This window comes from Colletotrichum aenigma (assembly GCF_013390185.1).
Source record: "Colletotrichum aenigma strain Cg56 chromosome Unknown KSG_Cg56_contig01, whole genome shotgun sequence".
NCBI classification, from domain to species: domain Eukaryota; kingdom Fungi; phylum Ascomycota; class Sordariomycetes; order Glomerellales; family Glomerellaceae; genus Colletotrichum; species Colletotrichum aenigma.
The window spans coordinates 6,235,639-6,263,197 of record NW_023500907.1 but is presented as its reverse complement, the minus strand read 5'-3'; the positions used below and the strand labels follow the sequence as shown (position 1 = coordinate 6,263,197).

General features: G+C 50.4%; 9 protein-coding genes across 9 annotated transcripts; 3 read left to right on the top strand and 6 right to left on the bottom strand.

The window, feature by feature from the left end:
• Positions 1-2,026: 2,026 nt before the first annotated feature.
• On the bottom strand, positions 2,027-2,836 carry CGCA056_v001646 (uncharacterized protein; the record flags this gene model as incomplete). The annotated part of the gene is made up of 1 exon (XM_037316906.1): positions 2,027-2,836. One exon carries the CDS (start codon positions 2,834-2,836, stop codon positions 2,027-2,029), a length of 810 nt encoding a protein of 269 aa, XP_037185633.1.
• Positions 2,837-3,285: 449 nt separating this feature from the next.
• On the bottom strand, positions 3,286-4,456 carry tsc10 (3-ketodihydrosphingosine reductase tsc10; the record flags this gene model as incomplete). Its single annotated transcript, XM_037316905.1, has 4 exons — positions 3,286-3,731; positions 3,799-3,933; positions 4,321-4,387; positions 4,436-4,456. The coding sequence occupies 4 exons, from the start codon at positions 4,454-4,456 to the stop codon at positions 3,286-3,288; spliced, it is 669 nt and encodes a 222-aa protein (XP_037184924.1).
• Positions 4,457-5,461: 1,005 nt separating this feature from the next.
• bioF-1 (putative 8-amino-7-oxononanoate synthase) lies at positions 5,462-6,996 on the bottom strand (the record flags this gene model as incomplete). Its single annotated transcript, XM_037316904.1, has 3 exons — positions 5,462-5,911; positions 5,969-6,111; positions 6,165-6,996. The coding sequence occupies 3 exons, from the start codon at positions 6,994-6,996 to the stop codon at positions 5,462-5,464; spliced, it is 1,425 nt and encodes a 474-aa protein (XP_037185635.1).
• Positions 6,997-7,847: 851 nt separating this feature from the next.
• On the bottom strand, positions 7,848-8,518 carry CGCA056_v001643 (uncharacterized protein; the record flags this gene model as incomplete). Its single annotated transcript, XM_037316903.1, has 3 exons — positions 7,848-8,309; positions 8,368-8,409; positions 8,465-8,518. 3 exons carry the CDS (start codon positions 8,516-8,518, stop codon positions 7,848-7,850), a joined length of 558 nt encoding a protein of 185 aa, XP_037185630.1.
• A 574-nt stretch (positions 8,519-9,092) lies between these two features.
• On the top strand, positions 9,093-12,669 carry FUM6-0 (Bifunctional cytochrome P450/NADPH--P450 reductase; the record flags this gene model as incomplete). Its single annotated transcript, XM_037316902.1, has 6 exons — positions 9,093-9,237; positions 9,287-9,367; positions 9,426-9,717; positions 9,762-10,629; positions 10,694-11,189; positions 11,243-12,669. 6 exons carry the CDS (start codon positions 9,093-9,095, stop codon positions 12,667-12,669), a joined length of 3,309 nt encoding a protein of 1,102 aa, XP_037185629.1.
• Positions 12,670-14,212: 1,543 nt separating this feature from the next.
• CGCA056_v001641 (uncharacterized protein) lies at positions 14,213-15,694 on the top strand (the record flags this gene model as incomplete). Its single annotated transcript, XM_037316901.1, has 1 exon — positions 14,213-15,694. One exon carries the CDS (start codon positions 14,213-14,215, stop codon positions 15,692-15,694), a length of 1,482 nt encoding a protein of 493 aa, XP_037184544.1.
• Positions 15,695-16,505: 811 nt separating this feature from the next.
• On the bottom strand, positions 16,506-20,560 carry pmd1-1 (Leptomycin B resistance protein pmd1; the record flags this gene model as incomplete). Its single annotated transcript, XM_037316900.1, has 8 exons — positions 16,506-16,541; positions 16,619-17,313; positions 17,371-18,192; positions 18,248-18,905; positions 18,968-19,216; positions 19,285-19,573; positions 19,627-20,468; positions 20,519-20,560. 8 exons carry the CDS (start codon positions 20,558-20,560, stop codon positions 16,506-16,508), a joined length of 3,633 nt encoding a protein of 1,210 aa, XP_037185631.1.
• Positions 20,561-21,391: 831 nt separating this feature from the next.
• FCK3-0 (putative glycosyl transferase FCK3) lies at positions 21,392-22,675 on the top strand (the record flags this gene model as incomplete). Its single annotated transcript, XM_037316899.1, has 2 exons — positions 21,392-21,572; positions 21,624-22,675. The coding sequence occupies 2 exons, from the start codon at positions 21,392-21,394 to the stop codon at positions 22,673-22,675; spliced, it is 1,233 nt and encodes a 410-aa protein (XP_037185304.1).
• A 969-nt stretch (positions 22,676-23,644) lies between these two features.
• On the bottom strand, positions 23,645-26,288 carry CGCA056_v001638 (uncharacterized protein; the record flags this gene model as incomplete). Its single annotated transcript, XM_037316898.1, has 5 exons — positions 23,645-24,206; positions 24,260-24,906; positions 24,958-25,433; positions 26,105-26,135; positions 26,244-26,288. The coding sequence occupies 5 exons, from the start codon at positions 26,286-26,288 to the stop codon at positions 23,645-23,647; spliced, it is 1,761 nt and encodes a 586-aa protein (XP_037185305.1).
• Between the last annotated feature and the right edge of the window lie 1,271 nt (positions 26,289-27,559).

Below are 27,559 nucleotides of genomic sequence, written 5' to 3'. Positions count from 1 at the left end.
GAGGGGCTGGGAAGGGAGTTCAGGGTCTTGCTATGCTTCGCCATTCTTTGTTTCCGCTGCCTTCTTCGTTGTCGTCTTTGTCGCCGTCATTTCTACTGCCGTTTTATTACCCCTTTTGTTTCATCTCTTTGGGCCTCGAAGCGTCTCCACATCAATTCAGTGGAGGCAGCGTAGCCAAACGATCTAGAATGTTTGACTCTTCGTGTAAACTTTGGAAGATAACGGACCTCGTTCCCATGGTTGCCGCTAATCTCTACTACACTACCGCCTTAAGATGGAGGCTGACACAGACATGCAAAACAAAGAAACACAAGAGAAACCCTACATCAAATGGAAATACACTGGTTCAAGGCCATAAGATGTTCATATGAGAAAGTGAGCTTGAAGTATTAATCTTGTGATCCTTTACACCACTGTGAGAAGCGGAGTCAGGCAACTCAAAGGCAACTCAAACAGTCACCACTCGCATTTCCTCTCCCATTTCAAATGGAATGCCATGCTATTATCTGACTTTGCCGTCTTGGTGGGGCTAGTTGCCTCTGCCTGCCACTGCAAGTAGGGTTTAAGACAGAATTGTTACCATAACTAACCGGCACCAAACGATCGCATCTATAGCATGTTCTAGACGTCTTTGGAGAGAGGCATTGTAGGGAGAATAAGCAACTGCCACAGATTTCATACATACTTCCAAACAAAGCTAACATCTGTAGCAATGTTTTGCGAAATCCATCTTGGCGAAGCCCCAGACACAACCATACTACATTCCCGGGCGCCAGTTCCCTTACCTTCACGGTTGCCGTGGGCCTTCGCACCTTGGTCTATATCAGTCACCTATCCCGCCATTGTCTAACTCATATTTGGCTGGTCATCTTCTACTGGAAGCCATTACAAAAACACGTCCTCTTGGCCTGCTTCTCTAGTCTACGAAATCCACGCGCCATTCTTTTTGCAATAATTCTGTCAAATGGCCTCCCCTAATGGCTCATGCTCTTTGGAGATGATCCCCTCATTACCTGAATGGCGGAACAATACACCTGCCGCGGCCCTCTTGGCACCCAGCCCCGGCGCGACCGATCCTCAAATGGTGGCTTGTTGCTACCCAAACCCAGTTCACGTCAACAACAACTGCTCTCAGTGGTGTGAAATACCCCCCCCCCCAGTACCTCTTCACCCCGGCAAATCCTATGCTGTCCCAATGGATCTTCAGGGAAATCTGCCTGTTGACCAACGGACAAAATCTGACCGTTCTTCATGAGGGATTTTCCATCATTGATTACAACTTCGATGATCAAGAGATCCAAGAGAATATGGCCTCGGAGCTTAAGATCTGTGTCCTTGGGGTGTTTCTGGCTTTCCTCGTCGTGTTGTCGATTGTCGGGACGTTTGACCCTATTCTTTGAGAGGGAGATTTGTGATGGTATACCACTGGGATTGCAGAACAACATCTGGGGTCTAATTTAACAGATGGCCTTACTACAAGTGCTATACGTCCTCCGATTAGAATGCATTGCATCTGTTGAAACTCTGATGCATGTCTTCATTCAGCTGAGTGGCATATGTGTATCGTGATTGTTAGTGAATCTTGGTCGGTGACCAAAGGTTTCAGGCGTACTAGTGCGCGCTTGATCCTAACAAGTCTTCAACTTGTTTCTCAACGCTCTAGTAGATTGCAATTCAGGCGCCATCAAAGTCGTATTGTTGCTGCGTAGACGGGGTCAATCCTGCCCGTCCAATGCTTTGCTCGGACAAAGTTGATTGAACGAGCCTTCCTTTCCTGGAAGTCATTGCAAACACGGCTTGCCATTTTGATCAAGCATCTTACTCAATACTCGCGGAATTCTGCATTGACATGAGGTTCCTTTTCCGACGATTTCGGCGCGAATGCATCGAAATATGTCTTGGTCAAGAAGATGTGGCAGAGTCAACCAAGATTTTCATGGTAGACTTTATGACTAAAAGGAACATGAGGACCCTTCTTTTCCTCCACCCCAACCCAGGCTAGTCTTCTTGACCACCACATAGTGACTTAGATGAGGGTTTCCGATGGACTCGTCATTCTGGCATCGTTTACATGCTTCGAGCGCTTGGCACGCGCGTAGACGACCGTCGCCTTTCCCTCTCCAGGACACCGACGATCGATATCGAACACACCGGTAGCAATAACCAAATCGCTAAGCTTGAGATATCCGAAACTGCGTGGATCAAAATCCGGAAACTGCCTGGTGATGTGTCCGCCCACGTTGGCCAGATTGGCCCAACCCTCGTCGTCCGACGCAGCCTCAACCGCCATTCGCAGCAGTCTCTTCAGGCGGATGTCACTCTTGACCGTCGTTGAAGAAGCTTCTTTGTTGAGTGGTTCAACAATGGCGGCCCTTTCTTGTGGCACTGCAAGCTGCTCATCGTAGGCAAGGTTCTCGAAGTAGATGAACTTGTCGCATGCTGAGACGAAAGGCTTGGGCGTTTTATGCTCCCCGAAGCCGTACACAACCAGACCGGACTCGCGGATGCGCGCTGCTAGCCGTGTGAAATCGCTGTCGCTGGAAACGAGACAGAAACCATCGAAGCGGTTCGTATAGAGTAGGTCCATAGCATCAATTATCATAGCGGAGTCCGTCGCATTCTTTCCCTGGGTGTACGCAAACTGCTGAATGGGCTGGATCGACTGTGTGAGGAGCTGGTTTTTCCAGCCCTTGAGGCTGGTGCCGGTCCAGTCACCATAGGCCCGTCGCACAGAGGCCGTGCCATATTTGGCGACTTCAGCGAGCAGAGCGGGGGCCGCAGTAGGCTGGGCATTATCGGCGTCGATAAGGACGGCGAGCTTGGCAGTCGTCTTCATGGTCATTATGTGTTGGGTCGACGCATACGCAGGAAAGTGACGCCGCTGCGAATAGTTAAGGATACTCGGTTGGATCCTTGGTGAGGATGTGTTAGCGGATTACCTCTTCGGAATTCCGACAGCACCCGCGGCGCCTACAGAGATTAGCTTTTGGATCCTACCAGCTTAGTCAGGTGACATCTGGGAAGGCGAAAGCTTGGCGGGCCAAGCTTACCGTCGCCTAAGTTCTATCCTGCAGCTCTGTGCGGTTTGCATGCTGCACGTTTACGTGGAAACATATGACTATACTTGGGGACTTTCTGCGCAACCAGCTTGAAAACGGACATTAAAAAATATCAAAGCGCTCTACCTATTCCACTGCACCAGCTGCATAATAATTTAAACAAAACTTCAAACCCCGGCCATTCTGCAAACCGAATCTCCATCACTTGATCTTCTGTGCTTTTGCGTCACACACTCTTCTTCTGAGTTTGGGTGCACATGCGCGTCCAGATGTATCTCAAAATCGGCCAGACCAAGAACCCCGAAAGCAGCCCAAGGATAGAGTCGACGAAGCCAAAGCCCCTCTTGGGTGATGAGCCAACCATGTTGCTCCACAGAACCTCCGTGTCGAAGTCACTGACGAGAGCAAAATCCCCCTTCGCCACCCCTCTGACAATGTATTCTGCAACATATTCAGCCGAAAGCATCTTCGTCTTAAGCTTCTCAATAGGGCCATCAGACGACTCGATCCGCTTGGTGAGATCGGGCTTGGTCTTCTGCTCGTCCAGAAACGCATCCGTCATGAAGGTATTCGGGAAAGCGCAGTGCACCTTGTACTGGCAGGTTGCAGTAGAGTAGATGGCGGCTTCTTGGCGGAGGGTGTCAGCGAGTGCCCGTTGGGCACATTTGGGGGCTGTTGATGGTACACATGTGAGTCTGACAATCTCAAGAAGAGATTAACGAATTGAATGCTCGCGCACCTGCATAAGCAATATAGCCAGGAACATTGCAGAGGGCAGCTGCACTGCTAATGAAGATAAGCTGCCGCGTCTTCTGTCCCTCGTTTCCAGAGCTCTTCTTGTCTTCGTCGATCCACAGTTTGAGAAGCGAATGAGCTGGGAAAGCGCTTGTTAGGTAGTTGTTTTGCATGCATTGCTCAAGCTGCTGGCTAGAGAGGTCTGTGAAGAAGCCAAGTTGGGAAACGCAGCCCCCAGCGACGCAATACAGCGCATCGGGAGTACGGGGTTGCTCCCTGAAGACCTTATCGACCTGCTGGACGTATTAAGAAAGGCCCTTGATATCTTTGAAAACTTTTCAACTTTCCTGTGCCGCATTCATAAGATCAAGCGCGACGGCATTGATCTCTTGCTTCGGGCTGATAGCGAGCTGCAAGAGCTCCTCTCGGGTCTGTTGCAACACTTGGAGCCTGCGACCAAATATCGTAACGTGAGCACCTTAATTCTTATTAGAAAAATACTCGAGTTGTTACGGCATTCCCATACCGCGTGCGACAAGGATCTCGGCGATCGACTTGCCGAGTCCAGTCGATCCTCCCGCGATGAATACAACCTAACATTGGTCAGAAGTCAGAAAGCCCACCAAAGAGTCTTAACATACTTTGCCAGTGAAGTTCTGCATGGTAATCTCTGTTGAATCGATGGTGATAGATCAGAAATAACAGGTTGAAGTATGGGGTCTTCACCGTATTTTATTGTTGTTGCCCTTCCACGTCCTCTTAGACGCTTAGTGGTGATGCCGGATACCGGGATCCGGTCGCGTCAGCCCCGGCGTTCCGGGAATGGGGCCCGATCCTCCGCGACGATTGCCTACTCCGGCGGCTGCTTTTCCGGGCAGTAATGCAGAATTTGAATGATTTTTGCTTCCATCTTCCTTTCCGAGGGGTTAGTTCTCTTTTGAGCAAGCACAGCATCAGGTTCATTCACCAGACTGTACTCGTGCACCAAGCAACTACGACCTAGAACACACAAAACTTGCAACATGGCGCTCGCATTCCACTAGAAGCAAGTAAATTCACGTCTCATGTGAGTCTGTCAATGGTACAACTGCCCAGAAGCCTTCCCAAATAAAACAAATCCAATAATATTGGTGAAGTGTTCCGGAGGACGAGTCAACGACTAGAATACACTTTCCGGCGAGCGAAAGGTCGAAGGTCATCGCAGCGGAAGAAAGACTTATCTAAAGAACTCACAAAATATCACATTCTCGCTCAATCATTTACTGGAGTCGATTCGCTATGAGAAACTGCCTGGCCACGAAGTCTCATCCTCACCAGACCGTTGATGAATAGCCTTGAGATGGGAACTCTCCGGTCCTCAGACTCCAAGATAGGCTTTTCTTAGATCAAACTTGACATACTTTCTGTAACGACTCGAGAACTGGACGATTCATCTCACAGCATTGTCGTCACCTTTAGAGCGGCTTGAGTCTCTGACACTATAGTCCTCGATTGAATTTCGCACTCTTCGCGTTGAGTATTCGCGCGCAAGGCAGATCACTAGTAGCTGCGACCACCATACGTTTGGTTTGATGAATCTAAATTCCAAACAGAAGACGTTCTAACATTCTAAACTGATAAAGTGACCCTCGCGAAAGAAAAGGATGTACCGCGCGTCATGTCAAACCTCACTCGACGGAGTACTGATCAAAGCGAGGAGTCAGGGACGTAATCTTGTACACCTGCTGAGCCGCTGTCGGCAGCGCACCCTCCTTCCCACTCTTCTTGATGTCCAACATCTCCTTGGCCCACTCGCAGATAGCATTGGCAAGTCCAACGACCTGTTCTTCGGTGAGGCTGGCGTGAAATGCAATGCGAACGCGGTTGGTTCCCTTTGGCACTGCAGGGGGGTCAACGGGGAAAGCCCAGAAGCGCAGAAGCTGGAGGTGAATTGAGAGGAAGTAGTTGTGACGCGGCTCTGTGAGGACTGCAACGATGTGGGAAAGAATGGGCTGTGCTTCCCACTCCTCGGCCAGAGGAATGTCAATGATTCCAGCGTCACGGACATCCTTGTAGTGTTGATTGTCAGTGATCGACTTGTAGAAAAGCCGAATGTGTTCCTGAAGTCGCATACGAGACTTTCGTCCGTTAGTCAAGTTGTAAAGCTCTGATACCAAGAGCTTTTGAGCACTTACCGGTTCTGTCTTCCCATCTGCGAGGAGTCGGTAAGCTGCTTTGATAGCAGCCAGGGTAGGGAATGATGCGGCTGTGGTGAAGCAGATGGGTCGGGCGTGGTTCACCAACATGGTCCGGATGGTATCGTTGCAGAGTACGGCAGCTACGATCAAGAATCAGAAATGAGCCTTCGAATGGTGGCTGGAGATGACTTACCGCCAGAAGCCCCCAACGCTTTAGAAAAGGTATGTAGGCGAATGGCAATCTCTCTCTGGAGGCCTAGTGCCGAAACAAGTCCAACTCCCTTATCACCAACGACTCCAGTGGCGTGCGCCTCATCGACGATGAATTGGAAGTTTCCCTTTGGCAAAACCTCCTTTGCGGCCTCAACCATTTCCTTCAACGGGCACACGTCACCGTCCATGCTGTAGACCGTTTCAACGGCGATGAGTACAACGCGCTGTCCTCGCTGAATCAGTGGCTCGGACTCATGCACCATCTCCAAAACCTCACGGAAAGAGTCGACGCAGTTGTGGCTGAAGGAGACCTTGACCTTAGCCATGCAGCGCGACATACCCTCGTGGGCGCTGGCATGCACGAGCTCGTCGAACACGATCGCATCGCCTGGCCGGGGAATGGATGAGAAGATTGCCGAATTGCCTTCGAAGCCGGAGTTGACGATAAGAGAACGCTCAGCACCGTGGAAGGCAGCGATCTCGTCCTCGAGATCCTCGAAATAATCGCTGTTGCCGTCTAGGAGACGAGAGCCAGTGCTGCCAACAGTGAAATTGGGGTACCGATGAAGCTCTTCGAGGAAAGCCTCACGGAGCTGTCCGGATGTAGCGAGAGAGAGAAAGTCGTTTGAAGAAAAGTCAATGTTATCTTTACGTTTTCGCAAAGTTATGAGATTATGCTGGCTTCGTCGCATGTCGAGAGCTTCTTCAAGGTTGCGGTAAAAGACGTCCTTCATCTTAGGAGCTCTGAGCTCTTGCGCTTGATTCCATTGCGCAATTTGCGTGAAGACCGACTCGTCTGCTGTGGAGTTCATTGTGTAGACGACGATCTCAAGAAGTGTAAAGTGTAATTCAAAGAGGAATGAGATTGCAATGGCTGATGGTGTTGGCTTCTCGTCTCAACTCTCTGTGAAAGGCTGGCTTTATATGATTGCCAGATGGTGCAATCTGTTTCTTATCCATGAGCTAGGAAGACTCCAGTCTGTGCGTTGGTGCTTGGAATCCGCTCACCGGACTCCGATATCCATGATAGCAATTTTGTGCCGAGTTGTCGGGGTCGCCGTTCTTGCAGTTAGCGCTACGGGCCGTAATCACTTGGCTGACTGCACCTCTGCCATGCTTAACATCCAGGGCAGAACGTATTGGTGGTGTTATCTCCGCTTGACCTTTATCTCGACCTTGGCTGAATGAGGCACCGGGTAATCATGACTCTCTTTTCTGCACAGGTAGATCTGGGTGAAACAGCAGAAGCGCGGCAAAGTCCATTTTCAATAGGATACTAATATCCTCAGCGTATGATTCCAAGTGAATCTTATCATACCTAAATGTTGCGTGACATTTGCGAATTCATCCCTGAACAATGTGTTACTGGCTGCTAGTAGTTGCATCGGATTGGGTTGAGGGGTTGCCACGATGAATAAGGCAAAGTTTCGCTATTCGGGGGAGACCGCTGGCTATCCGGGCGGATAATTGATGGTAACAAGAGGACACCAAGGGTGATAGCAAAGACATGATAAATCAAGATCACGATTTTCACAGGAAATGACAGGTTCCGCTGATTTACGATAGCTTTGAGGAATTTGCCTATCAAGTGCCTGACTTAGACGCAACCGGGTGACGCTCCGAAACTGGCATGTACGAATGACCAGGCACAACTTCGCAAACCCTAGTTCGCAAAATCATAAACCAATCGAGCCGTAACACTCTTCCCGTTCTTCTCAGTAGTGCTAGACTGAGTCAGGCGTCTATGAGAATCAACATCCTCCAAGGCCCAAGTGGTCAACGTCGACCAAGCGCCCTTCTTGCTGTTGCTAAACTCCTCAATAACCTCAGTCACCCCAGACTCCCGAAGCCGCCCACCAAGGTCGCCGCATTGAACCTTGTCAATCGAAACGAATTTGACGTTTGTGACCAGAGCTCCAAAAGCCTGCGTCTTTTGGTCGCGATCCACGCCGTCGAGAACATAGTTATCCTCACTCTTGAAGTTGCCGGGGGTCACTGTCTGTTCCTGGTGGATGCTGAAGATTGGGTCGTCGCCGGAATCCTCGGATGTCAAGGAGTTCTGCGTGATGGAAAGGCTGATTCCGCCACTGGTGAGGACCTTGCGAGTGATCCAGCTCAGACCTTGCTGCAGTTGGGTAAAGGTTAGAGGGGCTTTCTGACGGACGCGAACATTAGTTGCCTACCATTGCCAAAGTGTCTGACAAATCATCCGAGAGCGATCTGTTCTTTGCATCCTGTTAGAATATAATCGTGGTACCAGTTGAATGGGCATTAGCATACCACAATCCAAGTACCGTTCAAGTTGCGGATTGTCTTGGTTCCGGGAGCTGCCATGTTTGTGGGACTTTATGAACCGGCGGACGGGATGACGAGTGAGTTGGTCTGTTCAGATGATAAAATAAATCCGTTACAAGCTGCTCCCAAAATATCTTACGATGGGAACATTTATCAAAACCTAGTGTTCGTGCCGGGAGGATGCATCCCGAATCCAGGCACAATACCCAGTTTACCTCATGGTTTATTGCAGAACGTCCCCGCGGCCAGCTGGTTTGAGCGGCTCGGAGTCCGACAGCTAGAAGGATCAAATCCTACAATGTTTTGCTTGCATCTGATCTGCGGCGACATGATAGCTTACACTTGTCCGCTGTCCGCGTTCCGACGGATTGAACAGCAGTTTCCGGGCCGGACCGGGGCCCGGATTCCGGACCCCACTTGGACCCGGGCAGTCCGCTCTCGAATGTCGATCGAAAGATGGTCAGACTGTTTATTCGTGCCTCGTCAAAAGATTTAATTTGCAATTGACATTTTAGGGGTCTTTTAAGGGCCCAGCAGGCTTGCCTGGAGCATGAGTGTTCTGCATCATGTCCATCATATTCAATTCCTCAACTGAGTACTGATTTAAGTCATCATGGAGTCTGCATCTGTGTCCAAATCCGCAATTCTTCAGGAGCCCAAGATGTCTTGGTTTCAGTGGGCACTTCAGCTTCTATTTAGGAAAAAGCCAACGTATCAGGAGATGCTCAATGGCATCGTCCCCATCCCTGGCCCTCCACGTAAGAACAATTCTGGTAATCTGCCATGATCCGTACTGACAAGTTCTAGCCATACCCCTGATAGGCAGTGTGCTGGATGTCGACATCAATGACACCCTAAAGTCTGTGATAGATCTTATGAGAGATTATGGTATTATTTCCATTCCTGGGACCACGTGTGAGACCGATTCTGAATTGACAAATAACAGGACCCATCATTCAGCTTTATACTGGATCAACAAGAGAGATTATCGTCGGCTCTCAAGAGCTCGCCAATGAACTCAGCGATGAAAAGCGCTTCTGTAAAGTTGTATACGGAGCCCTACACCACCTTCGAGACGCTGGCGGCGACGGGCTTTTCACAGCTCAACACGGAAATCACGAGTGGGGGGTCGCACATCGAATCCTCCTCCCAAACTTCAGCCCCCTCAAGATTCATGACATGTTTGATGGTATGAAAGACATCATTGAACAAATGTGTCTGAAATGGCACGTCCCTGGGTACCGTCTTTTTGTTTGCGGTTTGTTGCTGACACAAAATACAGGGCACGACATGGTCCTGAAGCCTCAATAGATGCGGTTGACGACTTCACCCGTCTCACTGTAGACACGATCACTCTCTGCGCTATGGATTACAGACTGAATAGCTTCTATTTGAATGATGATATGCACGCTTACGTCAAAAGTCTTTCCAGAGTCCTCGTCGAGTCAGACAAGAAAGCGCAATTCCCGGATGCCATCAACGCAATGCGCTTCAAAGCCGACGCGCAGTACAGGGCCGACATCCAGACGATGGCTGACATCTGTAAGGAAATCATTCGTAAGCGCCGCTCCGCAGGTCCAGACCCCGACTCCAAGCTTCTACTTGACTTGATGATTCACGGCGTGGACCCAAAGACTGGCGACAAGCTTAGCGACGACGCAATCATGTGGAACTTGCACACGTTCTTAATCGCAGGGCATGACACAACATCTGGTCTGCTATCGTTCGCCTTTCACTTCTTGCTGGCAAACCCGGACAAGATGGCCAAGGCGCGGATGGAAGTCGACTCCATCCTCAAAGCTGGCGAACCCATGACCTTGAAACACCTCCAGAAGCTTCCTTACCTGGATGCCGTTCTGAAGGAGACGATACGGCTGCATGCCCCTGCACCTGGATTTCATGTACGTCCCTTGAAGGATGGCGAGGTTCTAGGTGGCAAGTATGTCGTCAACAAGAAGGATCCGATCGTTATTGTGTTGCATCAGCTACATCGCGATCCCGCCGTATGGGGTAATGACGCCGAGGAGTTCAAGCCTGAACGAATGCAGCGTGATTGCTTCAACAAGTTGCCGCCAAACTCGTGGAAACCATTCGGAAACGGAGCTAGGGCTTGTATTGGGAGAGCCTTTGCCTGGCAGGAGGCTTTGATGGTACACCTTTCAACCCACCCTTATGTCTATCAACGCAATAACTAACAGGCTAAACTCCGCCCAGGCCATGGCCATGCTCCTGCAGTACTTCGACTTCGAGATGGATGACCCAAACTACAAGCTCAAGGTCCTTCAAACGCTTACCATCAAGCCTGATGGCTTTAGGATGAAGGCACGTCTGCGTCACGAGAAAAAGCCAGGGGATCTTTTCAAACAGGAAAGCCAACCCACTCAACGGAAGACCAATCCCAATGCTCAGAGACCAAAGCTTAGAACCGAGCCTGCGCATCCAATGACGATCTTGTATGGTTCCAATACTGGCACCGGCGAGGCACTCGCCCGCTGGTTGGCCGATGATGCGGTGGCGGCTGGATTCGAGGCCCTGACGGTGACAGAAATGAACAACGCAGTGGGAAAGCTGCCAAAGGATCAGCCAGTCATTATCATCGCCGCCTCTTACAATGGATACCCCTCTGACAACGCCGACGACTTTGTGAAATGGCTGAGCGGCCTTGCAACCGGAGACCTTCAGGGAGTGAGCTATAGCGTATTTGGCTTAGGTATGAATATCCTTCATCGACCCTTATTTTGGCTCCACATTGACTTGAAGCAGGGCACAGCGACTGGGTAGCCACGCACAACAGGGTTCCCATTCTTGTCAATGGCATGATGAAGAAGGCTGGAGCAGTACGGCTCACTGAAGCCACCTTCTCCGACATGGCAACGGCAGATCTCTTTGCAGATGCTGAGAGATGGTCGATGGAAAACCTTTGGCCAGCACTCGCCGAGAAGTATAACGTTCAGCCAGTGGAAACCGTGGGAGCAGACATGACTGTCAAGATCGAGCCTGGTATTCCAGGGAGACTCGCCACTCGGCGAGGGTTCTTTCGAGCCGCAGTCACTCAGACGCAACAACTCTCACATCCCGATGTCCCGCAGAAGCATCATCTGACCCTCAGACTGCCGGATGACATTCGATTTCAGACTGGCGATCGTCTCCAGATACTTCCCAAGAATGGCCAGAGGATGGTGACCCGTGCCCTGTCACGCTTTCAGCTTGATCATGACGCGGTTCTGATCATCAGCAGTACCAGACCCCTCGGGTTACCAGTCGACACGCCAGTCTCAGCAGGAGACCTTCTAAGTACTTACGTTGAGCTTGGTCAAGCAGCCAGCCAGCGAAACATCAAAGCGTTGGCTGATGCGACTGAGGCGAGTGATTCTGGGAGTCGAAGTGATGTGCTAGACGAGGCCACAAAGACTTTTCTCCTCGGCCTGGCTGAGGACCTCTATGAAGCGGAAATCCGAGCCAAGCATATATCAGTTCTGGATCTCCTCGAAAGATTTCCTTCGGTGAACCTACCCTTCGCCAGGTTCCTCTCCATGCTGCCACAGATGCGCCCCAGGACCTACTCAATCTCGTCTTCGCCAGTAAAGGACCCTCATCACACCGACCTCACGCTTAGCGTCGCAGATTGCGGTGTTGCAACCAACTTCCTGACAGCGGTCTCGGTCGGACAACTTCTTTATGCTTCGTTGTTCCCGGCACCCCGCGAGTTTCGGTTACCGGCATCCCCCTCAACAACGCCCATCATCATGATTGCGGCGGGAGCTGGTCTGGCGCCTTTCCGTGGGTTTGTGCAGGAGCGAGCGCAGGCTGAGGGACTGCTGGCTCCAGCTTTATTGTTCTATGGTTGCCGTGGCGCCAACTTGGATGACATGTATCGGGCCGAGTTCAATCATTATGAGAGCCTCGGTGTTGTCAAGGTTCACCGCGCTTTCAGCCGTGATCCGGGTGCCGAATTCAAGTACGTTACGGACAGCATACAGGCGAAGCGGGGTGAGTTAATGAAGAGATGGGACGAAGGCGCTGTGGTCTATGTTTGCGGGGGGAAGAAGATGTCGGACGGCGTGTTTGATGTCTTGGGTCCGATGCTGTACGAAGCTGATAAGAAAAGCGGCAAGAGCATGGCGCAAGACACAGATAGATGGGAGCAGGAGTTGCCCAGGGAAAGATATGTCAGAGAGATCTTCAATTAGAGAGGCACTTGGCGGGCAGCTATCCTAATGTTTTAACTATAGACGAATAAAATGATCACAACTTGAGGTTCAAACTATTCAAATCACCTTATTTCGCCACAGGAGAGACTAGACAAAACAAACACGTGTTTGAACAGACGATCCAGCCTCATAGCCAAGTGACGAAAGCCATGAGGTTTGTGTGATGGTCTGACTGTATTATCACAGCACCATGTAGCAGGGTTCCAACCATATCGGATACAAACACATCGTGCGAGGTAAGCTATCTGGGTGCGTTTTCTCGGAAATGTTTTCCTCCCTCAACTTCAGACGATTGGATTACCACAGCAATCCATCAGTCTGAGGTTACAGGGGCTTCAAAACACAAATATTTAAGTTGAAGTGCTGAAAATCCTTCCAGCACAGTAAGTTTGTTTGTGAAAGCTTTTAACTGCTGTCGCAGGCTACATGTGCTGAAAGAACCTGAAGATGCTATGTGTCTTGGTCGCATCAAGCTGCGTCAGATGTGCGCGGAGAATACTGGGTTCTGGGAAAAAAGACAGCGCGTTTGGATTTTAGTGGCATTAGCTATTTGGCAGGAAGTCCACCCAAGACCGTACTCAAGTGGAAGGGCATGAATCAAGACTAGAGGCTGTGACTGGATGAACCACAGCTGTAAAAGCGAGAACAAAATCGAGTCGCATCATGGCCCATGACGGCCCTTCCTGTGGTGCTAGACATCCGGGACCCGTTGTTCAGGCCTCTGAGCAGATTCCCGTCGCCGATCATACGTTTCGTAAATGAGAAGTGAGCCGTACTTCCATATCCTCTGTTCCTGTGATTTGGACAGAGCTGTCCGTCTGCCGCCGTCCCCGGAGACGGCGTCCGGATGCCGCTGATTGACGTGGCCGAATGCAACATTGGCTGTTTGTCTCACCAATGTTTGCTTACCATGCGTCTCAATGGCCCGTACTTGGCTGGCGGAAACCGTAAGTTTCTCCCTCGCCAAGATGTCTTACCTTCCAGGGCTTTGCAATCGCACTCGCTTCCTTAAATGCTGCGCCCCCAGAATCACTCTGGAATTCATGGTACGTCGCCAAGACCGCATTCGCAAAAATAAGACAGGCAGACAGGCAGACGCCAAGGGATCGACATGCAGCTGATCCTTCGTAATCAGGGCTCATGTAAAAGTACTACTGCGGCGGCAGAGTGATAGCCCCAACCTTTGTCGTTTGGTGTCGCTTTCGCTTAAGCATAGCCGATGTAGCTTTCACGCAGGCGCCGTTGGGGTTGGGTATGCAGCCTCCCAAGGTGGATTTCATGTGAGAGCGCCTATTTCATTCGGCCATGTAAGACATGTATCATGGGGTACATCAGCCGCAATGGATTTATGTCTTCAGGCCAGCGACCGCGGGGGCTTCCGTCTTTGAACGTGACTGAGATCCAAGTTGATTATGAAAAACCTTTAGAGCTGAATTTCCAAGTTTCACCCCCCGAAAGGTTTTTTAACCATCTCATCCTTTTGCGCTCGATTGCTATTCGTTGTTACCAATCATTCGCAGCCATGGGCCACGCTGCACTTCTCAAGCAGGGGAAGAAGCTGGCAACGAAGGCAGCCACGCAGGCTGTGAAGGATGCAATGAGTGAAAACAAGACAAAGAAGAAAAAGCAGTCGGACTCAGTCATCGGTAACAAGAATGATCCCGTGGACGGCATCATCAGAGTCGCAGCTTCTATCGTCGGTCTTGTGTCAGAGGTTGTGCAGTATCGACGCGACAGGAAGGAATCAGAAGCAAACCAGATAGTAATTTCGAATGGGCAGCTTGAGGATGCATCGATCATTACGCCAGAGCAAATCAACGAAAGCATTTGGAGACGCGACGACGAAGATTATCAGACAAATCAGATAAGGACTCAAGGACCGACGGAGAACAAGGCATCAAAAGAGCCGGCTGATCTTGCCCAGGCTTTCCTGAAAAGACACCCCCCTCCGTCAGAAGGGAGGGATACTTCGACAAGGATAGAGCTGCCAGTTGTCGTACCTCAAAGGCGACCAAAGAAGCGTGCTCGTGGCTTCGTGCGAGCTTATACACCCATATTAGCCAATGCAGACATTGATGAGGGGTCATTCCTCGACTTTGTCGACACTTTCAACAAGGCTCTGGAACCGAATCCGTACCTCTATGCCATGAATCTGGCCGGCCTCGCAGGTATGGCCACGCCTGAACCGTTCATGCTTCTGGTGGGCGTCGCCGTCGCGTTCGCCACGGACGCTACCATGGAGATTCAGAGCCGTAGCAAGTCTGCCAAGTTCCTCGACCATATCAACAAGGACTTCTTCATGCCGCGCGGGCTGATTTGCCTAATCACAACGTGGAAGCCTGATGCAAGCGATGAACTGATGACGCCTGTGGGCTTTGACGGGGGAGTAATCAGTGCTCCGTTGCCCAATGCAGACGTCGACTTCCTCCAGAGAATGAGAAATTTGAAAGAAAAGACATCAACGGACGCCATCATGAAGAGTTTGCAAGCACAGGTCAAGAGAAGGACACAACCTTCTAGCGGGGATTTCTACTCCCCTGAACCAGCGCCACTCTTCTTTCCATCCCCCGAACAGACAGCCGAAGCGATGAAGACACATTCGAATGGAAAAAGGAAGAATGCCCTAGATCGTGGCGAGATCTGGTTTGACGACTTCATGGACCGACGCGCGCAGGTCAAGTGGATCGAAAGGAACCCCACGTTTACGGTTGCCAGTTCCCTTCCAAGGCCCGAGTTTCGGTCGCGATACGCTGACCCGACTCACCCGGCTGCTAGCGGAGATATTGTCGCATTCGTCACCGGCGGAGACTGGTCTACCAAGGGCAAGACGTTTGGCAGAGGTCACTACAGTCAGCCAACTAATGACATGGATGGACAGCCTGACGAGGCGGAGCCTGTCTCTGAGACGACCAAACAGAAGAAAAAGGCAAAATCAGGTTCAAAAAGCGGCTGGATGAGTCTACTGCAAAAGGTGAGGAGCCCCATGGGCCTCTCGGCAACTTAACTGACAACCCTTGTAGGATGTCTTGTACCTTGTCATCGTCAATCTTCCAACCGAGGAGGAGTTGAATCGAGCAATTCATGAATCAGTTTAGTGGCCAAGGCTCTCCATCCTTCCAAGCCTCAAGGCATAGAGAATCTTAAGTTTGCATTAGCACCCAAATCTTGTTCAGATTAGATATCCTACATGTAAGCTGATGGTTTCTTGGGGGTGGGGAATTTCGATTATCGTGCATCGAAAGAATGTTTATCGGGCAGCTGTGCATTACCCTAGACACGCGGGGACACTGGTTATCTATTGATCTTCTGTTCACTAAGTTTGTGCAACTAACGAACGTTTTTGTGTAAATCTTTCGTGAGCCTTATCGTCCACCTGCGTGGGGGTCTTCTGAGCTTACTAGGACATTGAATGGGTGCAAAGAATGTTGACATTGCATTCAGGCTCGTATGATGGAGTAGAGACGGATGAACCAGACAAAGTTAGTACCGATATTTCAACACTCGGTCTTCCGATGCCGAAGAAAGGTACAGTATAATAATTTAAATGTCACTTAAGTACTAATTTTCCATTCCGACAGCTGCCGAGATCCAGGCTCATCGCTGAAGCTGTGTTTGTACTATCGTTTTTCAATTGCAACACGTCTTCTTCAAAATCTAGTTTAAAACGTCTAATGGGGAATATATTATATATCTACAGTCTGTCTAAAAGTGATTGCGGCCATTTCCAGCTGATGAGAGTCATGTTCATGGACAACTATGATCCGAGGCTTTGCGCTTCACACAACCGTTTATAAAGCCCTCCATACCTCAATAGTTCACTGTGCGTGCCTTGCTCCAAGATGCGCCCACCACTGAAAACATAAATCCGATCAGCATCTTTGATTGTACTCAATCGATGTGCAACTGCCACTGTTGCTCGATTGCCCACGTCTGATTCGGCAAGTGCATTCTGCACAATCTTTTCAGACTCAGTGTCAAGTGCTGAGGTAGCCTCATCCAGGAGCAGAAGTCGAGGTTTTCGAATGAGTGCGCGAGCAATGGCAATGCGTTGTCTTTGACCTCCAGAAAGCTGCGATCCGTTTGTGCCGCATAGGGTGTTGACACCTTCGGGGAGGGAGCTGACAAAGTCCCAAGCGTTGGCTGCGCGAAGTGCCTTCTCGACAGCGTTGTCTTCAGACTCTTTAGTGGTTGATGGATCCGACTTTAAGCCCATAAGCACATTTTCTCGGATGCTAGTCGGGTACAACGTCGGTTCCTGCTGCACCAAAGAGACATGAGATCGGTAAGCATCGGGGTTCATATCAATAAGTTGAGCCCCATCAACCCTGATGTTGCCGGAAGTCGGGTCATAAAAACGTTCCAGGAGCGAAACGATGGTGCTCTTGCCACAGCCAGAAGCCCCGACCAAAGCCACGAACTCTCCTGACCGAATGTTGAGATTGATTCCCTTCAAGACCTGGACGTCCGGACGTAGAGGATAGCTGAACTTGACGCTGTCCATGTCGATAGTCTCGACCGCCCGCTGTGGCACAATTGCCCGGCTCTCCTGGGTCTCTTGAACTGTTGGTTGCAATGACTTCACCCACAGGTAGAAATGGGTGGCCCCCTTCCCTTTGGTGATGCCTGTTGCAGTGTCAGCGCCGGTCTTTGGTCAAATGTCATTGGAATCTCCCGACTTACTGCTGGTATAAGAGAACAAGGTGCTGGCAAGATTGCCAGCGAAAAATACGCCCATGAAGCTGACAAAGAATTGATAGAATGAGATTTGCGAGTCTTTGACAAGCGTGCAACCCCACCAGAAACCGAGGGCCAGGATGAAGTACTCCACAGATTGTGTGAAGCTGAACCACAGCATCATGTGGAACAGAGGCAAAATGGATTGGCGAATAGCTTGATCCAGCCCCTCTGTGTAGCGATCAAGAACGCGGCCCTCGATGGCGAGACTGGAAACCGTTCGAATTGCCAGAATCGACTCGGATGCGATTGCGGCGCTCTCCGAGAAGCGCTTCTGATTACTTTGGTCCATCCTCATCTCCAAACGAATGCGAGCGTATCCCCCCAGCGAAAGAGGAATAAGACCTGCAAAGACTCCGACAAGACCGAGCTTCCACGAGGTGACTATAGACAAAGTTGCACAAGCAATTATCGTTATGATCGTAATCACGATCAACACGACGTTGACGCTCATGAGCTCCAACATGGCCTGGGCGACGGTATCAATCCTTCCTGTGAGAGACCCAATAGTATTTTCTGGACGGTCAAAAAACACCATGTCTTGTTTGAGGAGACCGTTAAGCAGGTCCTTCCGATACTTCACAAGCATCTTTTGAGAGGCTGCGTTGGTGATGTATCCGAGAGTGAAGTAGTTGACGAAGGTCCCTAGACCCAAGACGAAGAACATGAGGGAGTAGAAAGCGCCACGCTCGCCTAACCTATGAGGCTCGAGTCTGAAGACATCCATAACTCGAGCCATCAATATCGACTGGCCAGGTAACGCACCAGCTAGCGCAACCAATGTTAGTATGAACTCCAACATGTAAATTTGAGAGAAGCTCACCGCCAAGAATGCATGTCACCCCAATGACCGCAAAGTACCATTTTAGTTCGGGGTTTTCTCTCATCAGAGACACAACACCACTGACTAAACCTCTTTCGCGGACTTGGTCAAAGTCGTATTGACTTTCCGACGCCAATGGCTGCCGCTGCTCAACGATACCAGCCTCGAACAACAGACCAGGCTCAAGAGCAGTCTCCTTGTCGATGATAGCCCCAGTGGACTCGATTTGCGACTGTCTCGACGATTCCTTCGCATGGACCGTGAGATCCTGGACTTGGACCAACCGCGCATAAACTCCCCGCTTCTTCAGAAGCCATTGGTGAGTTCCTTGCTCGACAATGCGACCACTATTCATGACGACAATATTATCCGCCTTCCTAATTGTTGCCAGTTTGTGAGCAATGACAATAGTTGTGCGACCCTTTGAAACACTCTCTAAGGCCTTTTGGACAATCCCCTCAGCGTGAGGATCCAGTGCGCTGGTGGCCTCGTCAAGGAGAAGAATCTTGGGTTCAGAGATGATGCTTCTGGCTATAGCAATTCTTTGCTTCTGGCCGCCCGAAAGAAGACCCCCTCGCTCACCAATGATAGTGCTGTAGCCCTCTGGAAGCTTCTCTGTGATGAAATCGTGGGCGAAGGCTAGCCTGGCGGCATTTTCCTGCAGCAACTCCGAGTCAGTGGCCGAAGTATTGAATTATTTGGCTGGCTTTGGATCCTTACGACTCGTTCTTGCTGTTCCTTCGCTGAAGCATACTCCCATCTAGTCCCCACTAGTCCGTTGGCGATGTTCTCGAACACAGTCCCATTGAAAAGAACCGGTTCTTGCTGAACAAGTCTGACATGCGTTCTTAACCATGTCAGGTTAAAATCCTCAATAGGAATCCCGTCTAATGTGATTGTTCCGGCGGAGGGCTCGTACCACCGCTCCAGAAGACCGACAATGGTGCTTTTACCTGATCCGCTAGCGCCCTGTCGTAGTGAACGTCAGAAGACCACGCATAAGATGTGCCATAGTGAACACTAGTGCCTGGACTTACCACAAGAGCCGTGACTCTCCCGGCGGGGATCTTGAGAGTGTAATTGTCCAGAACTGCCACCTCTGGGCGGGTAGGATAACTGAAGGTAATGTTTTGCATGTCAATCTCTCCGCTCACAAATACATCGGCCGGCCTTTCCCCAGACCACTGATCGAAGGGATCCATTTGAGTTTCTCTGTCTATGAGAGAGAATAGTTGGGTCGCAGCCGTCCCAGCTCGTTGAAATGTAATCATATAGGGCGCAATAATTGTGAAAGTCAGTGTTGCGACTATGACGGACATGATGACACTGCTCCGAGGTTAGATTCATAAACAGTTTAGTGTGATTTGAAGATGGCTCACATGAAGACTGTCCCGAAGTCAGCCACCTCATTCCGCGAAATCATCTTGGTTCCTTGCCAAAAGGCAAGCCCAATTGCCGAGTACATGATGGAATATTCCATGCTGAACAAGACCCCATACAACGGACTCTTCTTCGCGCCCATCTTTTGTGCCTTGTTGAGAAACGTCTCGTAGTGGGACATAAGCGTCTCCCGACTTCCGAAGGCCTGCACCGTACGAAGAGTCGATATCAGGCTCTCCGCAAACGAAGAAGCCTCAGAGAAGATGCTGAGCATGTCTGTTTCAATTTTGGCCTCCAGCGTGGCCACAATGCCGATCACGATCATGAGTGCCGGGGGCACGCAGAGCAAAATCAGCGTCAGTTTCCAGTACGATGTGAAGGCGATGATGAAGGCCGACACGAAGGTGCTCATGGCTTGAAAGCATATCATTAACTTCTCAGCAACGCCCGATTGTATGAGGTTTCCGTTGGTCGATGCCTGTGTTGAGATGGAGTTCGAATTCATGTCGAAGTATGAGATGTTCTGGCTGAGCGCCGCCCGCAAGAACTGACGGCGCAAATTGCGCACCATGTGGAAGGCCGAGTAGGTCGAAAGCGTCATGTAAATGTAAGTGCAGACCAGACGTCCTGCACCGATGTAAATGAAGTAAAAACAATGCTTCGTGACATCTTCCATGAATTGTTCCTTGGTTGAGAGACCGGAGATATAGTTCGTGATGACCGTAATCAATCGTCCAAGAACAAGGTTCACAAGGGCAAGTCCGGAACCTGACACCGCTGCAGCGGCGACGGCAATAGCCTCAAGAACAATCTCCTTGGGCCCCAGGTAGGTGAAGATGCGCTGTGTGAGTCAGTACGGCATATTCTCGTCGTGAGGAAGAAAGAACGCACGATGTAAGCCCTCGTCGCCGACATTGGTTTCGGTTCTTCCATCTTCAATCGAACTCCCGAAGAAGTTGAGTTCTCCCGTATATGAGAAGACCCCATCGCGCCCTAGTCGAGTTTTTCGTGTGGTTTGCCGCCCTCGAGTGAGTGTTTTGGCAAGAAAGATTGAATAATATTGCTAAGGTAGAGTGGGATGCACCGGCTGTGCTGCTCTAATGTGCAGCGAAACCTTCCGAACGAAAAGCTTTATGATGTACTCATTGCCACGAGCAAATTATTATCAAGTGGTCTGCAGCTCCAGCTCATGTAGATGCAGATACCAGACCATGACAGCGTTAAAGAAACCGCGTCCATTTCGCCCTGCAAACCGTAATATTCGTAGCCAGCCTCCCACACGACTTCGCGCATTCGCATTCGGATTATGTCATAATCCAGCCGACAAAACTTGCGAAGAAGCCATGAAATTCGATCACTTGGATTGGCGCCCAGAGACGATAAATGGGTTAAGCGAGTGCGAGCTTGCGAATGCTGACCCGGATGACGGATTCCACCCACCGGCTCTTGGCATGCCTATCGGCACCAAGCCTTCGATCCGCCAAGTCCATGTCTCACGCAGTAATCAGTCAAAGAAATTTCGCCTGTCTTAGGTGCATTCCGTGGCTCAGGCCGGCACGGATTCATCTGGCCACGATGTTCATCGGCTTCCGGGATGACCAGGGGCAGTGCCTAATGGTCCGAGGAGACCACGGAGGGCGGGTTTCGATTGCAAAGGCTTTGATCAAACATTTCGTGTCGGGACTTCATAAATAGCTATTCTGCTGGGAGCGATTCTCAAGATGCTGAAACTGATGTCTTAGCTACTATGCGAATGTGTTAATCATGGGGTCTCTGAGCAACGAGCGCAAGTTTTCCATCCCAGAGAAGTACCGGGACTCTCTGGAAATTTTTGATTTCGTTGATACAAGATCCGAAGACGAGATCCTCAAGCAACTCAGTCAACATGTTCCCGTCACATCTGAGAAAAACATATGGGCCTTTTGGGACACCGGTCTGATAAACAGTATGATGCAACTTTCTTACCGTGTGGATAATCGCTGACAGACAAACACAGCACCCCTTTGGGCCCGGCGCAACGTGGTTGACTGGGTCCGGATCTGCGGGCCGGATTGGACTGTCCGTGTTTTGGACAACGTACCGGAGTCGCCGAACTATGTTCTCAAGTATCTTCCTGCCGACCTCTTTCCTAATGCTTTCGTCGATCGTACGATGAAAGGACCATGGGCTGGGCAGCATAGTGCAGACTTCATACGAGGTGCCGCTATGTACACTTACGGCGGCGTATGCATGGACGTGGGCAGCATATTGATCCGTCACATTGACCGCATTTGCTGGGACGAACTCGTCAACCCCAACACACCTTACCAGATTGCCCTTCCGCTCATTTACGACCAAGTGTGGGCGAATCACTTCATTGCTGCGCGGAAAGGAGATCCTTTCATCAAGCTCTGGCATGACCTGATCATCCACATTTGGACCGGGCGCAAGGAGTCTTCCGGCATGCTGAGCCATCCTCTGCTCGAGTTCGCCAAGGACGAGACTTTTGAAGTTGTAGACAATGCGAACCTTACCTGGGATTGGAAGGTCTCTCCTCAGACTGCCATGGAGTACATCTGGCAGGTTCTGGCATGGGTTCGGCTGTGCCTCACCAACGACGCAGGAGATGGTTTCTCTGGGACCGATTATTGGTGCGACAAAGTGCTCGTCTTCGATACCGTCTGCGAAGACTGGCCCGGTGAGATGATTCTCGGGTTTGCCGGGAGTGGCCAAAAGCTACTGGACATCTTGGCTATGCCCGTCGATGGCGAGCGATGCTACTTGGAGTCTGAGCAGTACAAGTTGGCTGAGGAGGTGGTGTGGACTATCTTGACAAGTGCCAGTCTGCAGAAAGTTACACGCGCGAAAGGGTTGACTCACTCACCTCACCTCGGCACTCTGTGGGACTTGCCAGAGAATATTGGCAAAGACCAGGCTCCAGGCACTTTTGCCGACTTACTCCGCTACGGAAGTGTTCATTTCCGGCAGACAAGAGAGACCATTGCAACTCTTGAACCCCCAAGACCCATTGACGATAACATGCTCAACAAGAGTCTTTTTGAGGTGTAGGAGACCGACGTCGTTCAAGGCTTCGGGAGGAACTTAGATATTGGTTTAGAGTTATGGAGGAATGCATGAAGTTTGTCAACTCGCGATTTTATTCGTTAGGTTTCTTTAGATTGTTCAAACGTTTCAACTTCTATTGATTATCTCAGACTGATCCGGTTAAGGACCTACGATTCAGTCATTTCCCTGTGAGCGTGCTACCAGGTGGTTTGGCCAATGAGCACCCTACTGCATAAGGCAAAATAGTAACTTGGCACGGGTGTAGCTGCGGGCGAGTTCCCTCTAGGTAAATGTAAGAAGCAGGATGAATACCCGTGGGTCGACAACGTTGGCGTCCGGGTATGATGGCGCTGTGGAGCCATCATTATGGAAGCGTCGACAGCAACCGGTTTTTCTAATCTCCATCTTGCGTACTTTGAGTGTTAGTCTTGTTTCGGGAGTTTTCTGCAATAGCTGGTCAATCAACATGACCCAATAGAAATGCGTCATCAGTACATGTATTCTCGACAATCAATGAGGTACAATGTGCAATTCGGGGCGATGCTTTCGAGCAAAGCCAGTAGATCATGCCCATGTTGGTTAACCGAAGGAGCCAGCTGAAAGAAGGTTTGGGCTGCAGGATTTCGTCCGTTTCTTGGCCTTTTCCAGGTGATGGAATATGCCTGGATTAAAAATAGGCAAGACCGGAGCACGGAGCCCGTTCCAATTGAAACTTGCACCACCCATTGAGCAATGAGCGCTGGGCCCTGTTCAATCCTCATTGGAAGCATCAGGCTCCGAGCTAATCGCTAAGAGGAAGGAAGCTCACGTACATTTGCTGAGATCAATGGTACAATTGGTATTCCGCGAAAACAATGAATACATCAGATGATAAATGTCATTCTATTCAATCAATCATAGAACCCTAGTCGAAGCCAAACCGACGCGCCCGCTCAGTCCTCAAAATTCACGCTTCTGGTAATCTGCAACTAGTCATAACTCTTCTTGGTGAAGCAAATCCGTCTCTTGTACCCGATCAGCATGAATATCGCCTGTAAGATTGTAATGATCCCACAGCCCTTTGTCCACGTTTGGTGGAAAGTCATCAAATACCATCAGATCATTGGTCCTGGAGAAGCCGGCAAAGGCGTTGGTACCATTCTCCCACATAGTCATCAGCGTATCCAGGTCTTCGTGCAGATGCAAAGCATCCTGTGTGTTGATGACTGTTTGTCCATCGAAGACTCTGGGTCTTGAATTCTCCAATTCCCCTTGACTCTGTGTCTGTGTTGGCGAAGCCTCCATGGTGTGAAGCACCACTTCCGGAGAAGAAGTTGCGTCTCGACTGTCGACAATATCATGGGCGAGACTTGTAAGAATTCTGACGAAGCTGCAAAATCGGACGACGTAAGAATTCTCTGTCGCGAACATGGAGACATTTTGGAGTGATGTTAAGAGAAAGTTTAGCAGTTCGAGGTCACCCATTGGGAACTGTGGATCTTCGAACTGGCTAGCAAAATGAAAGATGACGTTTGTGGGGAAGGATACAATCAGCCTGCGAAGCTTTAGCCCCTACTCTTAAACACCTTGGTATGAAGGAGCTCTTACCATGCAAAACTAGGGTAATGATCGTGGTTCGACGTTGAGTTCCAAAGTTGTTGGAGAAGTTGGAGACTTGTGCGACAGTCATCAAGAAGCAAGGCTCTTGCCTCTGGCTCTCTGACGAAAGGCCACATCAATCTCATCCGGGCAAAATGAAGGGGAATATCCAGCTCTAGCTTTGAGCAAAACGGAGAGCCTGTGTCGAATGAGCTGTCTTGCTCTTCAAGACGATAAGCCGTTCTCCACTCCTCTAGTCGTTCTCGGATGGCTCTGGTTTTTATGGCGATGTGGTCCTGCATAGCGGCGTTCCTGGAGTAAAAGACTGTGTACAGGTCGTCTTCGATTTGCGCAAGAGAAAACTTGGCGTCCATTAGGGAGGGCGGCTCTTCCGACGGCCTCATCGACTCTGTTGTCGTGACCACGTCCGTGGAGGCGCTGGGCAACGAACCAATGTTCCAGCAGACTGCCTTATCAAGACAGTACAGACACTGTAAAACATTCCTTCGTTCTTGAACTTCTTCAGAACTTAGGCTGGATGCTGTCAACGAGGACGCTTGTGGCTGGTACAAGCCCATGGACTTGGCTACGTGGGCTGCCAAAGTCAATGCAAGATTGAAAACATCCTCAGAAAGCCACATTTGGGCGACAAAACACTATGCTCAAATGTCAGCGAAGTAGCTTTCAGAGGGCTCCCTTGTACCCACCAAAGACAGCAGAGCTTGGACGTTCACCAGGCGAGGGCTGAGAAGCTGCTCAACCTGGACCATGGCGCGATTGGCATTGCCGATGAAAGATTGTATAAGCTCGACATCAATTGATTCCGTGATTGGTTCTAGGTTGGATGGTGAGGTGCTCTTCGCCCGCGAGTGCAACGCTTTGGCTGAAAGCGTCAATAGTACCATGTTATTGGCACAGATGGCAAACGGCCGGTTGTATGCGGGGTTGGTCTCCGCACGGGAGGCGTCCATCAGGCGGCGGAATCCCTCCCGGGTGAAGATGGGCAAATGGGAGTTGATCGACTCAAAATAAGGCTCAATCAGGGCCTCGACGATCAGCATCGGAGGAGCCTTGATTGCTGAGGCGTCATGTGTGCTTGAATACAGTGGCTGGCCCGTGCTGTAGCCGAGTTCCTTGATCATCTCGCGGGCTGCCGCCGCATTGGTTCCGGCGCCTTCAGGTTCTGGTATTGCAAGTTCATCAATATTGTGGATTAGTGACAATAGAGAAGACGGCCCAATACAGCGTTCATATCCCTGGGCGTCGCGGACGATATGATACCCAAGAGAGGACATGTCAGACACTACCGAGCTGCTGCTGCTGCTGATGGTGCTGCTGCCATGGTTGGATGTACCTCTTGGTGGGCTGCAGCCGGTACCTGTGAATGCAACAACGTCTTCGCTGGCTAATCCAAGGCGACTTGTCATGCTTGAGTCAAGCCGTTGAAGAGAGCGTTGTATGCCGGAAATGTTGCCTTCGATCAGCCGAAGACGCTCTCCCATATTGGAAATAGATTTGTTCCTACATAGCGTCAATCAACTGGAATCAGGGCTACAACTTGGGTTCATGTCCATGCTCTCAGGGTAGTGATCCACCAATCTGACAGGGGCAGGTAAAAAGAATTGACTTACAGCATAACAGTTTGATTTGGTTTCTTGCCGTGACCAGACCAATTGCAATCGAGATTCATGCGAGTGCAATTGGAGCAATTGGGTCGCTCTTTTCCGCAGCGAATTTTCTTGATTCGACACTGGTCGCACGCTAAATCATGTTTTACCCGTCGGTGGTTGTTCTTCGATTCCCGAATCCCCAGTGTGCCTAGGTCTAAGCACTGGGCTATAACGTTCCACTTACCTAGATGATCTCGGGTATCTGAAGTGTTGTCCTGCTTGTTGTTAGCCAATATGAAATGGCATGCGAATGCGAAGTAGCATGAATGCGCTCTGCCTGAGCCTTTGCGAATGCGACAAAGAAAGTTCAAGGAGCAACTCACTTCGACAGGGCCGGAGCCGGCCCTCGATCGTTTTTTCTGTGACATGGTGACGTAGCCGAGGTCGATGCAGGCGGTAAACCAGCCAACGAGTATCAAGGTCCAGTGCGTCTATCATTCACCGCTCGTCTTCTAATTGTATGTGAAATGCAACGCGGTGATGGCTAGCGGCTTGCGTGGACCTCTTGTGGAACCGCGCGGAACTTGGAACCCGCGTCTTATATCAGAGAAGCTTTGGAAGTTGTACGGCATCTCGTCCCTAAGGCCAACAGAAGGACGTAGGCACAGCGGCTCGACCTGCTGCCGACGAGGTGGCACATTTGAGAGAGCTTTAGCCACTCAGATAGCTCCTGGCTGCCGCGTGTGGAGTCTGCTCACACCAAATCACACTACAGTAGGCCCTTTCGGTGTCCAAAGGGATTAACACTTACTGAATCCTTCGAGGCAGAAGCATCAGAGACGGAGCTCTAGGAAGAGACAGGATCTTTGGCTGTGTTGGGGGCATACAGTGGTGTCTTGGCTGCCTTCTTGGCGGCTTTGTGACAGTGCGAACTCCGGCGGGCACGCCGTCGCCGTCTACATTCGTGGGTAGCATTGCAGATATCCTTCTGTGGGCCACACCAACATTCCCTTTACTTTGGTGTTGCTCTCTAGTACTCGATGGCCCACCCTAAGAAGACGTCCAGCTAGCGTCTCGGCTGTGGCGCGGCATGCGTCTAATCATCCAACTGTTGAGACGACAGATGCCTATTTGATCGACCGACTGCCGCTCTGAAGGGCATCATTCCCAATTTGGAGGGGTAGGCGAGGAAGGAGCCGTTCAGACGAACGAGCCCCCAGTCGGCGTCGTTGCTGATCTGCCTGATCTGTCGGCCGCCAAACAATTTGGATCTTTTGTAGAAAAGCCACTGGCGGGACGCCCCGCCCTTTTCTCCGCGCTGCTCCAACAGGGTCATGTTTCTCGCGATGAGATGGGACCAACTTCCAACACGTCACTGCTGAGTGGTGTACATGTATGTGAGTCGACAGAGTAAGATGTCATGTAATGATGGGTATGTGCCCAGCCAATTCTCGCCCTACATGTCCCACTGCGCTAAGCCCTGTCGCTAACAACTATCGAGTGAGCACCAAAATAGCTACAATTGCCCCTTGCTGAGTGAATATGATCATTGCCCAATTTGTCTGAGACTTGCATGAGGCTGTCTCCTTTGGTTTCTGGTCACACATAACCCCCACGGGATTTCCAAAATAACGGCGTTAAGACAAGTGTCTTTGGGGATAAGGCTTGATTATCTGAAGTTGCAGCAGTCAGATCAAGT